This window comes from Sinocyclocheilus rhinocerous, unplaced genomic scaffold, assembly GCF_001515625.1.
Source record: "Sinocyclocheilus rhinocerous isolate Xijiao unplaced genomic scaffold, SAMN03320098_v1.1 scaffold988, whole genome shotgun sequence".
NCBI classification, from domain to species: Eukaryota; Metazoa; Chordata; class Actinopteri; order Cypriniformes; family Cyprinidae; genus Sinocyclocheilus; species Sinocyclocheilus rhinocerous.
In genome coordinates this window covers 291,501-307,963 of record NW_015650363.1, presented here as the reverse complement: position 1 = coordinate 307,963, position 16,463 = coordinate 291,501, and the positions used below count along the sequence as shown (strand labels likewise).

Sequence of the window (16,463 nt, the reverse complement as noted above, 5' to 3'; positions counted from 1 at the left end):
TGATAACAATAGCAACATGTAAAAAATATTCAGTCAGCATTATTCAGCAAAAAATCTGATGCCAGTAACTCAGGACAAAAGATTGATTTATGTGCTACCTCGCTGAAGCAGCATGAAACAAATTTGATACTCACATTACTGCTGAGGCAATGAGCCGGACTGAACACGCTCTTCCTCCTCCACAGACATTAGTATGTGCTATACGCACAGTTAAGTCATAGAAAAGACTGTCATTCACTGGTCCGGTGTCCCCTTGTTACCGGTTAACTTCTTAACTCTGTCTAAAGATGTCCACAGTGATATGTGATTTTTAACCTCAGCGTATGAGTGTGGGTGGGTCTGCCTCTCTCATGAAGGTCATCCTGCTGCTCTAATAAGGAGCATTACTCTGGTCACATGACTGGCTGCACAAAAAAGCTATTTTAGCTGGTCCAGTTTTTCTGCAAAACTCTTGTTGACCGATAGCATTGACATCGATATGTAAAGTGTGCATCCACAGTGTTCAGTGAACAGTAAACTGTTGACTTGTAGGCCTTTTGTGCTTCTGAGATGTATAATGATCATTTAATTGTGAACAGAATATTCTGAACTCTTTTGTAGTGTGTTCTTTGACCCTATTCAACAGTCATCTGTCTTCAAGACGAACAAACGTCATAAATGACACCTAATATTTGAGCTGTAGTCCTTGACTCTGAAGTCAGTCTTCATGTGGAACTTTGAACGCTCATAATAGGACACACTGAACATTTTACAAAACATTTAACTTGCCATAGCGGTTTCTTTTATATTCTTTTTGATAGCAGGTCAAATGAAAGTTAACGAATCAAAACATCACAAGCCATTGTGAATTTATAGCTCATTTAGGCTCAGCATACAGTTTAAATGCAGCTTGTACATAAAAATAAAGATTTATTATAACTAACACATTAAATAAAGGCATCAGTCTGTGTAGACGGGACCCATGAGAGCATAAGTATGATTCTGAACATAAATCACTTTACCAGATATCAGACAAAGGTCAATGACTTGACGCCAGATTGGAAAATCTCTGTCAGAGAGAAGGCTATTCCATAAAAATATTAAGCAGCACAAATGTTTTCAGCATTAATAATAAGAAGAAAAGTTTCTCGAGCACAAATCACCATCACAGGAATAAACAGAGTTATTTTAAATTGTAATAATATTTCCCAGTATTACTGTTTTCACTAAATATTTTGATCAAATAAATGCAGCTGTAGTGAGCATAAGCAACTTCTTTCAAAAACATTAATAAAACCATTAAAAAACATTTAAGAGCATTGGAAATTGTGTATAATCTAATATAATTTTTTAGGATTTTTAGATCATTTCCTTTATTTTTCAATACTGAAAATCTTCACAGTGCCCACATACAGCCATGGCTTTTGTTTAGTTATGAAATATATAAACTACAACTTTTGTTATTGAACTCACACAAAAAACTTACAAAAAGTGGTTCTGTTTCTATAAATATAAATGTATTATTTATATTTATTATTTGTGACCCTGGAGCACAAAACCAGTCTTAAGTCGCTGGGATATGTTTGTAGAAATATCCAAAAATACATTGTATGGGTCAAAATTATAGATTTTTCTTTTATGCCAAAAAATCATTAGAATATTAAGTAAAGATCATGTTCCATTAAGATATTTTGTAAATTTCCTACTGTAAATATATAAAAACTTAATTTTTGATTAGTAATATGCATTGCTAAGAACTTCATTTGGACAACTTTAAAGGAGATTTTCTCAATATTTTGATTTTTTTGCACCCTCAGATTCCAGATTTTCAAATAGTTGTATCTCGGTCAAATATTGTCCTATCCTACCAAACCGTACATCAATGGAAAGCTTATTTATTCAGCTTTCAAATCTCAATTTCGGAAAATTGACCCTTATGACTGGTTTTGTGGTCCAGGGTCACATTTGTATAAATCTAAATCTATTATAAGTAATCTGATAACAATGTTTCATGTATCATTGTGAAGTGTTGCAATCTGTTCTGGTGTTAACCACCTCTATTTATTTCTCTTTTGGTTCAGTAACAATGTTAATTCATAACAAGGATTGTAACAGGTGTGTGTGTGTGTGTGTGTGTGTGTGTGTGCGAGTGAGAGATTGAACTTTGGAATGAAGGTGAAAGTTCAAAGAAAAAGAACAAAAGGAATGTGTCACATGAGTTCACAGTTTTCCAAATAAATGGCATCGTTCTAATAAATCAACTTACAATGATTATTACCCAAAACATGAGTGGGTTGTTGGATGCAAACATTTAGCTTTGAGGGGCAAGTCAAAGTTGAATGGAAATGTCCTGGTATAATATTTGCTAAAATCCCTTGAACATGTTGTCCCCCCAGCCCTGTGTATGTGTAGCTCACTCAAGAATTAACATGAACGGCATAAAAAACACAAATCAGGCAACACGTCTTTCCAGTTCTTTATTAATTTTATTATAAATATGAACTTAATGACAAAAGTTTACAAAACACAAAACAACAAAAAGGCATTAAGGTGTTATTTTCCGTTTTCAACAAGTAGCCGACCTACAAAAATTTACTGAATGTGAGACTTTGTGGTGAATTGCAAAATCAATTGGCTTCTCCCGATAAATCAGTAAGAACAAACATTCAGTAACAAGTGTGAATGCCAAATGTCATCAATCAAATGACCTCTGTGAATAAGGGATTGGCTTTGCTTTGTTATCTAAAGGAAAATACAATATTTTTGAGCAAGTACAATGTGATTGGTTCAATCTCCTCACAGCCACATACTGCTGCACAGTGCATGGAAAGCAAGGAGCCTAAAAAAATTTTTTTTAACACTCTAATTTTGCAAGTTTGATAATACAATCACTTAGTTAGCACAATATCAATCTCCTTTACACACTGCACACCAAATTAGTAACATTTCTTAAGCAAAATCCTACATTTTTGTGGGTTTATATAATAATTAGCCCTGCAGAACAACAAGCTTAACCAGACAAAAGCCCAATCTTCCCTGCATCCCCACATCACGATCACAGGCTGCACCTCATCCACCATTTATCAATAGGAAATAAGCTTAGAAATGTTACAGCTGGTGGAGTCCTTCACGATCAGTATATTCAACAACAACAAAAAGAATAAGAAAAAAAATTAGAGCTATGTAATATGATATGATAGTCCACACTGTGCAATGTAGAATGTAGGAGAAAATGTCATAATAAAAACGTAATGGAAACCAACAATACAAGTGGAGTTCGATGACAAATGTAACATTTTACTAAATCAAATTGGTTTAAGCTCCAGTTCCCTGTACAGTGAAAATCACCACTGGAGTGGTGCACCGATCGAACACACCACAACAGATCTATTAGCGGAGCAAAAATAAGTTTGGCATCTTGTATCAGCATAGAAATATATATTAGTCGACTGTCAAAAATACCACAATATTCCACTAAACAAATCTTCCTGAATTCAGAAAAGGAGGAAAATAAGATGTAACACATGAATCAGCTCAAAACACCTCATATATGCTTTTTTACAGTTCTGGCTGACTCCATTGTAACAGTTTTACAACTCCGGACAAATTAATTTGCACTCTAAAACACATTCTCTGACCTTCTGTAGAGCTGACCTATCTAAACATGTACTATCACCATACTGACCTATTGAAACACAACAACTGCCACATTGCTGCTGACAGTAACAAGGTTTTGGCATGAATATTAACACAAGCATAAAACCTATAAGCTATGACTTGATTAGGTTGACATTTACAGTTTTTTGAGTTTTGAAGGGCTGAAGATCAGAAATATTTTCACTGATAATCATCTGTGCAAACAGGGTGTAACAGTTATTATTCTGTTAGAAAAATAATTAAACCGATTCAGAAAAATAAAAGTAAAAAAAATGGCACAACAAAAATGATCACAATTATGTAACATTTGATATAAAATATTGTTCATTTCTTCTTCCATTTCCTCACTCTTTTAAGACGACTGTTACAATGGTAACCACACACACGATAAACACTGCCTAAACGACATTGCTTGAATAGCAACACTTTTTAAAGCAAAGCAAAGCAAAGCTCTTTTTTTCCTATTAGTGAAAGATTTTGTAACATTTCTAATAATTAAAAATATGACTAGTGCTGTATTTAAATATAAAGTCAAGTAAATAATTTTTTTCTAATCCATTGTCATTGCAGCTTTATAAAAGAAAATGTGCATGACGCTCATTAAATAAGCAGTTAGTAGTAGTTGTAAGTCACTAGACAGCTAGATGTTGATTCTGTCATTTTCATCATGCTCTAATTGCCTTTAACATCTCATATTATTATTAAATAAGAACTACGAGCTGTGTGATTTAACATGCTAGCGTTAAATTGAACATTAAACTGTTAAGTAACAATGTACGCAAACCCAAAACTCAAGTGATGGAGTGAAAGTGTTCGTTTGTGTCAGTCAGCTGGTCAAGCTCGCATCAACCTACCCTACAATGAAGTTAATACAAAATAAAAATGGATACATATAAGGCCTTTTCTGAGTGTCTAATGGGTTTTGTTATCACAGTGTTGAGCAGCGAGGACACCAATGTAGATCTCATGGCTTATTCACACTGAAACCCCTACACCTAAATATTAACCTATGTGGAAATACTTCTAATATACTTGGTCAAGAGCTGACTGCTTCCAGCACCTCTGAATTTGCAAATGCGTTTCAAAAGAAAGTATTAATTATGAAAAGATGAATGAAGTGTAAGGATTAGGCCAAGCAAAGCAAGTTTCTTGTGATTGGTCTTTTAAGGCGTACTGAAGTAAGACTGCATATGATGCTGCTCTGTCCGTTCAGACACAAGCAACAGATGAAGACACATGTTTTCAGCCCTCTGTGTCAAAGAGCCAAAATGCCTTGAGTTTACTGCACTTTATCCCCAAACAAGAGAAGGGTGAGAGCAAGAGATATCAGTCCCAAAGGTCAAACCCAAGAGCATAGGCTAGTCCCTCAGAAACAAGCTTTGAGCAGTTGAAGGATGAGAAGGTGTCCAGAAAAGAGCCCACTTTGTTCAAGTATTGGAATTTTACATTTGCTTATTTTTTTTGCACTTTAAAGAGTTTTAAACATTTCACAGAAGTCTCAAGTTTTCAACAAGGATTTAGATGTTTGGATCTTTAGAGTGAGCAGGTGGGATATTGCTTTCAATCACTCTGTCGACCCCCTTTCTCTTAACTGTTTTGAAGAATTGATGGCTTTCTAATTTGAGCTTTGATATCTTGCCATTCCTCTTGTTCTGTCTGAGGGAGGACAAATAGAGAAAGACTGTTCTCCTAAAAGCAGGTCTGAGGTGGGTTGGTGGCAGAGGACGATTACTTGGATTTCTGGGCCCATCTGAGGTCATCTGATCTGGGTTTCTCTCCTGTCAGGCTCTGGATCAGATCTTCCAGGTTTCTCCAGAATCCCAGTTTTTCTAGAGGATAGTTCAACCAGCCTGCACATACAAAGACATTTGGGTCAATTACATATAACAGTATAATTGACATAAATTGATTATAAATATATAATTGAGTTTCCATTATGAAGAAAATTAAAAATCTAGATTAACATACATGTTCAAAAAATGTTTAAATTTAATGGATCTGAAAATGTTGTGGGGTGTAACCATCAAGTAAAAAATTAAGTTTTCTTACACTCTGAATACATGTAAAGTGTACATATCTTACACATACACCGCTGTTCAAAACTTTGGGGTTAGTAAGATGTTTTTAAATTATTATTATCATTATTTATTTATTTTGAAAGAAATTAATATTTTTGTTCCGCAAGGATGTGACAGAAAAGACTTTTACATTGTTCCAAAAAAATTAAAAATCTATTTCAAATAAACGCTGTTCTTTTGAGCTTTCTATTAAAAACTGTACCATGATTTCCACAATAATATTAAGCAGCACAACTGTTTTTTTAACACTGATAATTATAAGAAATGTTTCTTAGGCACCAAATCAGCATATCAGAATGATTTGAATGATGAAAAATCAAGAATCATGTGACACTGAAGACTAGAGTAATGGCTGCTGAAAATGATGCTTTGCTATCACAGGCATAAATTACATTTTAAAATATAATAGGAAACATGTTTTAAGTTGTAATAATATTTTACAGTATTACTGTTTTTACTGTATTTTTGATCAAATAAATGCAGCCTTGGTGAACATGAGACTTCTTTCAAAAAATCTTACTGACCCCAAACTTCTGAACAATAGTGTACATAAAACAGATGATAAAAAAGCGCTGATATATACTGCCACAGAAAGTGTGATTAAGCGAGGAGGATATGAGCACAAACGTGCGTATTGTGTGTGTGTGCATGTACCTGTGGTAATGCAGAAGTAGGTTTCATGAGGTGAAACATGGTGAACTCTGTGGTGTTTCCGTGGTAAAATGATGTGACAGCCCTGAAGAAACGTCACCCAGCGTGGAAGCCCAAAATATGTGTGCGACCACTTGTGAATCTGATTTGTCAATGTAACAAAAATGGCTAAAGCAAAGACGTAACAGTACCAGGGGTAGTTCCGATAGATCTCAGCTGAAGACAAAGAAAGAGAACAGCACGATATGAGACACTGAGTCAGAAATGAATTTGGTTCATCATTTGTCTCTCCGATGGACAGATAATATATCTGACATTTTACCTGGTGAGAGCATCAAGAAGTTTGCGGTCATGTTCGCCAGAGGGATGATAGTCAACATACAGTTATCACCATTTGTCTCAATGAAATCATGCCTCGTTATTGCTGTTGGATCGATGTGGTGTTCTCGAAACGGACGAATGAAGGCCTGGGATGGAGGAGAAGCTCATTTTTTAAGAGAAATAACTATGTGTGTACAAATTAGTAGTTGAGAATATTTTCCTGAGATTCATATTTTCTTTAAAAGATCTTTAACGTGAAGACGTTTAAATGATGTTTAACGTACAAACACAAATATTAAAGTCACCATGAAATCGAAAATGACGATTCTAATTTTTTTTACACAGTGTTGTAGAATTTATTATAAATGATTTATTCCTGCACATCGTTTTTTTTTTTTTATCATTTGCACTTATAATATTTAATCAAAAACATTAACCTCCCCTCCCCCTCTCAACGACATCTCATCTCTTCATGACATAAAACTCGGAAAAAGGGGTTGGACTATACTGACTGTCTAATGGAAAGGCCTTTTGAAGGAGTTTGATTGACATGCGATCTAATTAAATAAGAACCACCGATTTACTGTCTGGAGAAGTTGACGCTAGTTGCCGAAAGTCAGAGCCAGTCTGCAGATTTGAGTTGACAGATTTCATAGAAAATCGCGTAGTGTATGATGGTCACAGACTCCCGATTTTTTAGCTTCAGATTGTGATTCCATCCAGTCGGAGGAGATCAAACATGTTTGATATTTGTAGCCGATTATAGAAAACATGTTGTTTTCATTTGTCACACGTCTCCTAGAAACAAGGCGCACATTTCTGCATGAGTTTGTTGTGATCGAAAGAACTTGAAAGTCTGGTAGTGTGTGATCCTCAGTCGTGTAGTGTATGATGGCCAGTCACTATTTACAATGTCGGTAAGTGTATGATGCCTAGTGTTTTAAAAATCTGTTCAGATTTTAAAAGTCATGTAGTGTATTCCAGCCTTTAGTAGATTAACGTCAGTAGAGTCGAACTTGAAAATTGTGTATTGACATCTTTTCTTTGCTCCTCTATGTATTTTTCACTGCGTGATGATGTGTGGCATGAGAACGCAATCGCCTCAGTTCAAACGTCATGTGAACCGATAATCTCTTCCTCTTTACTACTAGTTATAGCATGAAATAAACATGAATGAACATCAGAGTTATGTTGTCTCAACCGCGGAAAGAAGTCAATACACCATAGTCCACTGACGTTAATCTAACACTCCTGTTTGGTTTGTGATTGGTCCGATCACCTGTCAATCAAACACCCGGCAAAGGGTGAGGGTGAAATCACGTCCCACCCTACATTTTTCTCATTACAGACGCCGTTCCACTCGTATATACCTCATAATAGGGAAGAAAAGACTATCGCAACTTCCATTTCACGCCAACTTTAAATGTCTTATTTTATTCAATGTTTTACCTTAAATAACTCTGGCAACGCTTAATAACATGTAAAAGAGTGTTTCACTCCTGTACCTTCCCAACGATGGGCAGATCCACTGAACCCCATGTGTCAGCACCCCAGTGGACCAAACCAGAGGCAAAGTCTGCTGTCAGGATCCCTGCCACTACACACACACACACAAACATACACACACAAACAGCAATCTGAGTATTAAATCTCTAAATCCTATTATAAACCAAAAGGTCTTTCAGTTCTCATAAAAAAGGTAGTTTTTGGTAGCTGCTTGTCACACAGAGAAAATTTCTAGCAGATTCTAGCATTCCTGAATTCTAGGAATTTCAAAGTTGTATTTTGTAACTTCTTTGTTGTGTCTAACCACGACTTTATTAAACACTGGCAGGTATATGTGGGTTTGTTTGTTGTACCAACCGATGCCCATGAGGATGTACCAGGTGTGTCCCAGGTGGAAGTATGTTACCAGGAAACAGAAGTTGAAGGCCATGAGGGTAAAGCAAAGCAGCACACTGATCCATTCCTGACATCTTTTTCCTGTGAGAAAGAGGCAGAGTCAAGACCTTTTAAATGGCAGACTTTAGTCAACAGGGTCCAAAAATAACAGCAATGCACTAACTTTGAATAAAAATGATTTTATAATTTATTATAAATTCTTTACTGAAGTGTGTTAGCAACCTCAACCCTTAACCATTAGGCTACTGCAGATCAACCAAATAAACCCAATTTTCTTATAGAAAAATAAATCTCCCATGGTCTTCCAAGAGAACAAGTGGCTAAATACAAATCAACAATACAGCCACATAAAGAGAGTAACTATACTGGCAGCTAATATTCCAATATAGCATCATTATCATACTGTATAGAAAGCATCTATTATTTGAATAAATGTTTATGACAATATGAGACAGATGGATATGCTATGAGCTTATATGAAAGCAATGCTCTCAATGTCACATTGTTTCATTTCACAGCTACAATTATGTGCCGAGGACAAATTCCCTGAATTCAGTGCAGAACCACTTTGCAGAAAATATCTGAAGTGACCAAAGAACATGATTCACCACATTTGACAGAATCTTTGTTCCAAGGTGTCTGATTCATTCAGAGTTAATCTGATACCGAAATACTGAGAGTCAGAAAACACCTTGACCCTGAATCACCATAGTGACTGTAAACAGGACAAGACTATCAGAGGACACTGATGTGAAGTTAGAGAAGCACTGAATTTAATGCTACCCAGAAACCCACATCGGTCCTGCTTCATTTGACATTGAACAGCAGCAGCACCCCACCCACACCAACTCCAACAAACTCAAACTTGTCACAGTTACCACACCCTCACACTGCTCTCCTTACTGTGACATTTTGTTTCCGCTCCTGTTCTGTCCTTGTGTTCATAGAAATCATTTGCCCCCATGACGTCCACTGTTCCCTGCTGGTACTGATGGAGTTCCTACTCCCGCGGTACACTCAGATTTTCTGAGCACAAACTATTCAACTATTGTGGGCTTTGGTTTTGTGTGAACCTGTTGTGCTAATACTATAAAATACATTATTTGTTGTTATTCATCTTTTAACACAGTGTAATCAGCCATTCCTATTAAGATAAAAACAAAGAGTCAACCCGACACCGTCCTTATAGGTGCTCTCAAAAAGTTTACATATGAATGCCTCTTATACAGTATTCAATAGAGCCAGTTTTGGACTTTGTACTGATTCCTATTGGCTTGGATGCATTAAGTTTGTTTACTAACTGCAGCCGCTTCACATCGAGGATGTTTGTTATCTTTTTGTTTTGTTTTTAGTGTGGTCTGACAATGCTGTTAAGGTGCAGTCACATTTAGCATCACATTTTGGTTTCAAAAGGAATCCACGCGATTGGAAGTGTTGCATGAAGATGAGAGATGTCCCCATGCGGATTTCGCAATGGGTTCAAGCTGGTCACGAATTCACTGCGTTGACCAACAGAAAGCTACTTTGTTTAAAAGTGACTTCTGTGTTAGCTGTGGTTCATATATCACTATAGTATTGACAATGGACAATAGACTTTTTCGCTAATTTGAATGCACCTTAAAATTAACTTTACTTGTTTTGTTTACATTAAAGGGATAGTTCACCCAAAAATGGAAATTCTGTCATCATTTACTTACCCTCAAGTTGTTTCAAACCTGTATGGGTTTCTTTCTTCTGTTGAGCGCAAAAGGAGATATTTTGAATAATGTTAGTAACAAAACAGTTGACAGTAGCCATTGACTTCAGTAGTATGGAAAAAAAAATACTATGGAAGTCAATGGCTACCGTCAACTGTCTAGCATTATTATTCAAAATATCTTTTGTGCTCAATAGAAGAAAGAAACTCACACAGGTTCGGAACAAGTGGAGGGTGAGTAAATAATAGAATTTTTTATTTTTGGGTGAACTATTCCTTTTGACTTATGTTAATGCTTTGCAAATCACATAAAACACTTGACAAACCTGCTATATGCAGTAAATATAATTATTTTAAGTAAAGCAGTCCATTGCAATTAGCGTCACCCATGAAGGGGCAACCCACTCCATGTAGAAAAAGACAACTTCTTCTAGTCTGCAAGTCATTTTAATGTTATATTTTTAAACGTCGTTCATGTTTTATGTGTACAGTTTTTTTATATAAAAAAATTACTGAGTGCATGCATAATTATTCATCTATGTAGTAATCAAGAAATCAAAGCTATCCCCTGTCAGTATCAGACAGCTACAAGTACCACAACTATTTATGGCACAGAATTACGTCCCTTGGGACTATAAGAGATAGATGAGCAAAAAAGGTATGATTAATAACCTATTTTGGTCAAATTTGCCACATACAATAATGTTCCACTCATCAGATAACTGGCATCACTAATGGGGCGCTGAGGTCTTTCAAACTCGTTGCCACATAAACAAAACTATCCATCCTTATGCTACAGTAATAACTGCGTCGTGTTAACCCCCGCAGAGACCCCAGACTGAATGCTACGTGCACTTTCAAAACAGACTACTTTAGATTACGAGGCGACTGCTACGGCTCCGTGACCGTGCTGTTCGGGGCTGTCCACGGGGAAACTCGTGGCTGGCAGTCCGTTCAGTCCCCGTTGTGGGCAGAGGCGGGCGGATACCGGCGCCGACGGGAAACGTAAAAAAACGGTTTAAAATCTCACCTGGCGAGTATAACTCCGCAAGCTCTCGAGCACCTGCATGCTGTGGACCCCATCTCGCGCCCGGCTGGTCCGATCCACTTGTCTCGGGTGTGTGAAAGTTTTCCGAAGACCCGCTTTTGCTCTCGGTGCTCGCCATATTCAGTCCGGTTCGGGCGCAGCAGATGCGTTAATTCCGCATCCTGAACTCCACGCCTCTGTTCGCCCTTTTCCGCGTCTCTTCCCTCAACCAATTGCGTTCGTCCTTCTGTAGCATTCATCCAATCAGCAATTGGAATACGTTCCCATAACAAACATGACGATCAACCAGAAAGCAAGAATGTCCTGGCCCCACCCGGATGCAACCAATCAGAAAACACGTACAGGGTACACTGACGGTAAAATTGTGGTTTGTATGGATGGTGGTATTTTTCTGTGCATTGTGTAAACATTTATTTTCATGTTTTTAAAAATCTAATGAAATTTAGTGTTTTTAGTTCTCAACTAAGTATAATGTCACTTCACAAGTCAAAGGAGTAGATGCGAAATACGATGTAGCCTATATGGAACAAATAACAGAATTTTTCAAGTCAAAGAAGTAATTAGTTCATTCAAATGAAAATATTTCTTCCAAAAAAAAAACTGTCATAATTTATTCGCTCTTATTTTGGTCCAAACAATCCATGTGACACTCACAATCACAAAAGATGCCAATAAATCTACTAAATATAGTTCATAATTTAAAATAGTGTTTAGTACAGTTAAATGAACATCAGTTCTGTAGACTGTGTCAAAATTAAGACTTGGCATTCATGTATGATTTTACAGTCAAGAAGGACAAGAAGGACAGTCCAAAATCACAATATAGACATTTGATATGTTTTGATGTAGGATTTGCGTCGCAGGTGCTCTATAAAAATAACGGAATGTGTAGACAAAAAATGTCTACAATAAAATATGATATAATGATAAATTACACATAAAATAATCATAATAATAATAATATAATACACAATATTGGAGATAAAATTCACGTGAAAATGTATAGAATTTAACTACGTGCTGACAGCTTAATGAGTCGGTTCTTGCAAGACGTTGCATTAGATGGGGGATGTTCAGGAACTGAATAAGAAAAGGAAATATTGAGAGAGACAGTGAAGCCGTCTGCTTCTCTAGAGCAGTGTTTCCCAAATCCTCTGATGATAATAGCTTTCTAGGATGAAACATTATTTGGATAATTGGTAAAAAAAATTAAAAAAAAACTCTTAATAGCCCTACTGTGTGTTAGACCTAGCCTACCTGAAAAACTAAAAAGCAATTTATTTCATTTGTAGGCCTATCGTGCTATTAGTAATTTCTTTATTTGTTCTTATTTTATTATTAATTGCTTAGTCTCCTTGTCATTTTTTATTCAATTCAAAGTTTTAAATCAAGCTATCTCGTGCTACTGCAACAAAATTACCCAACTGTAAAATCAAAAATACACTGAGTGAGCAAAACTTTGTTTAATTACCATTGTAACTAGCTATCTCACAATGTTTACATATGAATAAAAGCCTACATTAAAATCTGTCATATAAATTGGTCTCTTCATTAGAAATTAGCCTGCTGATTGCCACCATTGATAGACACATTTCTTTTTATAATATTAAAAATATCTGTATGACAGTATATTCTGCAGTTCTTCCCTGCTGTACCAAATATCTATACTTTTCAAAGTACCATATCGAAGTTAGAAATTCAAATATTGTGACAAAATTTATTTTGTAGGGTGCCACAAATTTGTTAAAATTTCCAAAGGGTGCCGCCACTAGAGAAAGGTTGGGAAACACTTCTCTAGAGCAGTGGTTCCCAACCCTAGTCCTTGGAGGCACCCCAACACTGTTTTGCATGTCTCCTTAATAAAACACACCTGATTCAGATAATCAGCTCATTAGAGACTCCAAGACCTGAAACTGGTGTGTCAGAGAAAGGAAACATGCAAAATGTGCAGTGTTGGGGTGCCTCCAGGACCAGGGTTGGGAACCACTGCTCTGTCTAGAGGACAATGATGGAATTCAGTTAAGCAGCTCTTGTAGTGCAATCCTTCATTTAGCCACCAGATGGCAGACTAACCGCATATGTTTATTGCAGCAGCCAACGCCTGCTGCCTCTGGAACATGACTGATAATCAAATTGAAATTGAAATTAGCCTACTACTGAGGGTGCTGAGGATTAGACAATGATATTAATCAGTAATGTGAATAAACCTGATTAACTAACTTTAATGTGTGAATATAAAGTGTGGAATTGATGATATTGCAGGATGACAGGCCTGTAGCCTATAGAAGCCAAGAGAAAACACAGACCTTTAAATGAAATAGACACTTCCGGTCCTAGCAACTGATTGATCAATACAGCATTCCAGACATGTTGCATTCAGTGATATAGTAACAACTTTGACATGTTCACTGCCATAGCCCATATAGAAAATCTTATTTGTGTTGTGTTAGGACTAAATATTCAACTTTAAGAATGACATTTAATGAATTTGCTTAAGAAAATGTTTTAATACTTTAAAATTCCTAATATTTTTATTATGTGCTAAACATTTACAAAAAAAAAAAAAGCTCTCGAGGTTGTGCTATATTGTAAATACTCACGGCTATTCACGATTGACTATAATTACAATATAGCACATCCTCTGGTGGTGCCTTGTTGCTTAGTTACTACACAGCTCTCCAGAAGACTTTACTTTGACTGGTCAACTGGTCACATATTGCTGGACAATGACCATTGCCCATGGCAACAATGTATAACTGACAGCTCCCCTGATAAACATGCATTTTCTACATAGCTGTACTTATTTTATTAGTTTACTTAAAAGTTATGTAGAATTATGTCTGTAGAGTTATGTAGAGCACATAAATAAACGAATAAAATAAATACAGATCAATATAGCCCTATCATAACTTTTAAAAAAGGGATAATGATAGACTATACAATTACTTCAACTTATTTATCTAATTTATGTATATTGTGTAAATGTGTTATATATAAGCATATTTGCCAATAAATCTCATTCTGACTCTGATTCTAAGCTAGTTCAAAACTGATCTGTCTTTTGGTAGACAGTTAAGCAGGTCTCAGCCTAAACTCTGCATATTTGTATCTGTTTATGGCGTGTTTATTTTCTATTGTTATTCACTCGTGTGTTCACAGACCCGTTTTGAGTTCTGAGTGTCTGCGGTTAAAACCAGAAAAACGCGTCACAGAGAATCGCCGCCCCCTCTCACACTTCTATAAACACCCCATTCCGAGGCATGGGAACTTACTCGATCTCTCCAGCGAGCGCTGGGCAGGCAACCTATCACCTACATAACTAGACAAAAGTCATCCAGTTACTTCTGCCGACGGAAGATACTCGAATTTTCGCGTGAGTTTTGCGCTGCCGTCGGTAGTTATCAGGGGAAGGCGAAACCCTGATCTCCGTCCTGCCGTAATCCGGCGGGTGTTAAGATCCATGGAAGTGGCCGGTTTTTACGAGGGGGACTACCTCGCTTTCCACAGCACTAACGCCAGCAGCAGCCCGGTCAGCGACGGCATTTGCAAGCAGCCTACGAACGGCTCCATGACGAAGCTTCATGATATTTCTGAGCACGAGAAAGCCATAGACTTCAGCATCTATTTGGAATCGCCCCAGTACCATCTGGCCAGCCAAGACGAAAGCCGGCTCCGCGCACTGGGAATCTACAGCGAGTTTCTCTCCGAGGAAAACAAGAGCAAGAGAGCAGCGTTACAGAACTATAAGAACTACATCTCGCTGACAGAGCGGGACTCGAACCAGCTGGCGTATCCGGAGCTCCAGGAGACGCGCATAGACGCCGTGTTCAGCCCGGACTTTCTGGGCAGTTTTGCCAAAACTAACTGGCGACACGAAGAGCCGCCAATGGATGGTTCCGGTGGCTTTGACATGCGCTCGTATCTGCAGTACCAGAACGCTCCTAGCGGAAGCCTGGGTAACATTTCCACCGCGTCCTCCTCCTGCTCTAGCCCGCCAGGTACACCTGCGCCGCCAGGTAAGGGAAGATCTCCTCAGTCTGGCGGCAAAATGGCCTCTGGCAGCAAAGGGAAGAAGAGGCTGGAAAAGGACAGCGAAGAGTACAAACAGCGGCGCGAGAGGAACAATCTCGCCGTCCGCAAAAGCAGAGACAAAGCCAAAATACGCAACGTGGAGACGCAGCACAAAGTGCTCGAGCTCTGGACTGTGCGCCTGGATTGCGCAATATCCCACAGTGTGCTCGGTATAGCTCTGGTAATCTGGAAACCCTGTCACGTATTTCGTCTGTAAAGTATTTTTGTACGGGTTTTAAAGTGAGATATCTACTGTTTAATATTCTGTTATTTAAATTCCTTTCGCCATATCTGGGGCAGTGGTTGTCATGGGAAGAGTTGTACTGCAGAGGTATGATGCAACTCATTGTAACAGTATTGGAAACGCAGTGAAGTAGTCTTATAAAAATGATAAAGGTACAACTGGTCTACTGCTATATACTATTTTATTGAATTAAATGATTTTTACTGTACTGAAATCCTGTGTGTCTGACCACATTTTATTACTGCTTGTCAAAAACATATTAGCACACACACACCCAACCTACAGCTGCTGAGATTCAGTTTCCATTGTGCAGTGAATACTCCTGGTTTCACTTTAGCAGGCTCTTTTTAAACATCAGGGCATATACATGTGAAACTGTGCCTATGCATATGCACATGAAGACATATTAATCATTTACAGTTATTTGATAGAAATCTCCTGTTTCGTGACTGGAATTTTGAAGATCTTTTGAAATCTGTGTTCATGAGTCACCACGGTACAGAGGTACAGTTATCTTAAATACACAGGCAGGGTCCACAATCCAAAGAGTTCAGCGGTCCGTTAAATACTCTGGTTCAAGGCTAGATAAGCATTGAACTTTCTAGCCTTCTCAAAACACACAAACACTTAGTTTGCTCAACAGAAATCATGTCAGGGTGAGATAAACAAAATATTAAACATGAACATGAAATACTGGCGTGCAAGTGCTGATATGGTTTGATTTGAGTGAAAATGAGGATTTAGATAAGGGAAATGATGAATGATCAATATGAGGTGGGTTTTATCAATATACAAGCTCATATGTTCTAAAGACCT

At 37.4% G+C, this 16,463-nt stretch overlaps 2 protein-coding genes across 2 annotated transcripts; one reads left to right on the top strand and one right to left on the bottom strand.

Moving 5' to 3' along the window:
* Positions 1-2,482: 2,482 nt before the first annotated feature.
* LOC107711858 (transmembrane protein 189-like) lies at positions 2,483-11,493 on the bottom strand. Its single transcript, XM_016516917.1, has 6 exons — positions 11,315-11,493; positions 8,550-8,669; positions 8,192-8,283; positions 6,688-6,832; positions 6,369-6,581; positions 2,483-5,486 (listed from the first exon to the last, which is right to left on the bottom strand). The coding sequence occupies exons 1-6, from the start codon at positions 11,448-11,450 to the stop codon at positions 5,365-5,367; spliced, it is 828 nt and encodes a 275-aa protein (XP_016372403.1). The 5' UTR covers positions 11,451-11,493; the 3' UTR covers positions 2,483-5,364.
* A 3,091-nt stretch (positions 11,494-14,584) lies between these two features.
* On the top strand, positions 14,585-15,620 carry LOC107711812 (CCAAT/enhancer-binding protein beta-like). Its single transcript, XM_016516859.1, has one exon. It carries the CDS (start codon positions 14,793-14,795, stop codon positions 15,618-15,620), a length of 828 nt encoding a protein of 275 aa, XP_016372345.1. The 5' UTR covers positions 14,585-14,792.
* The last annotated feature ends 843 nt before the right edge of the window (positions 15,621-16,463 follow it).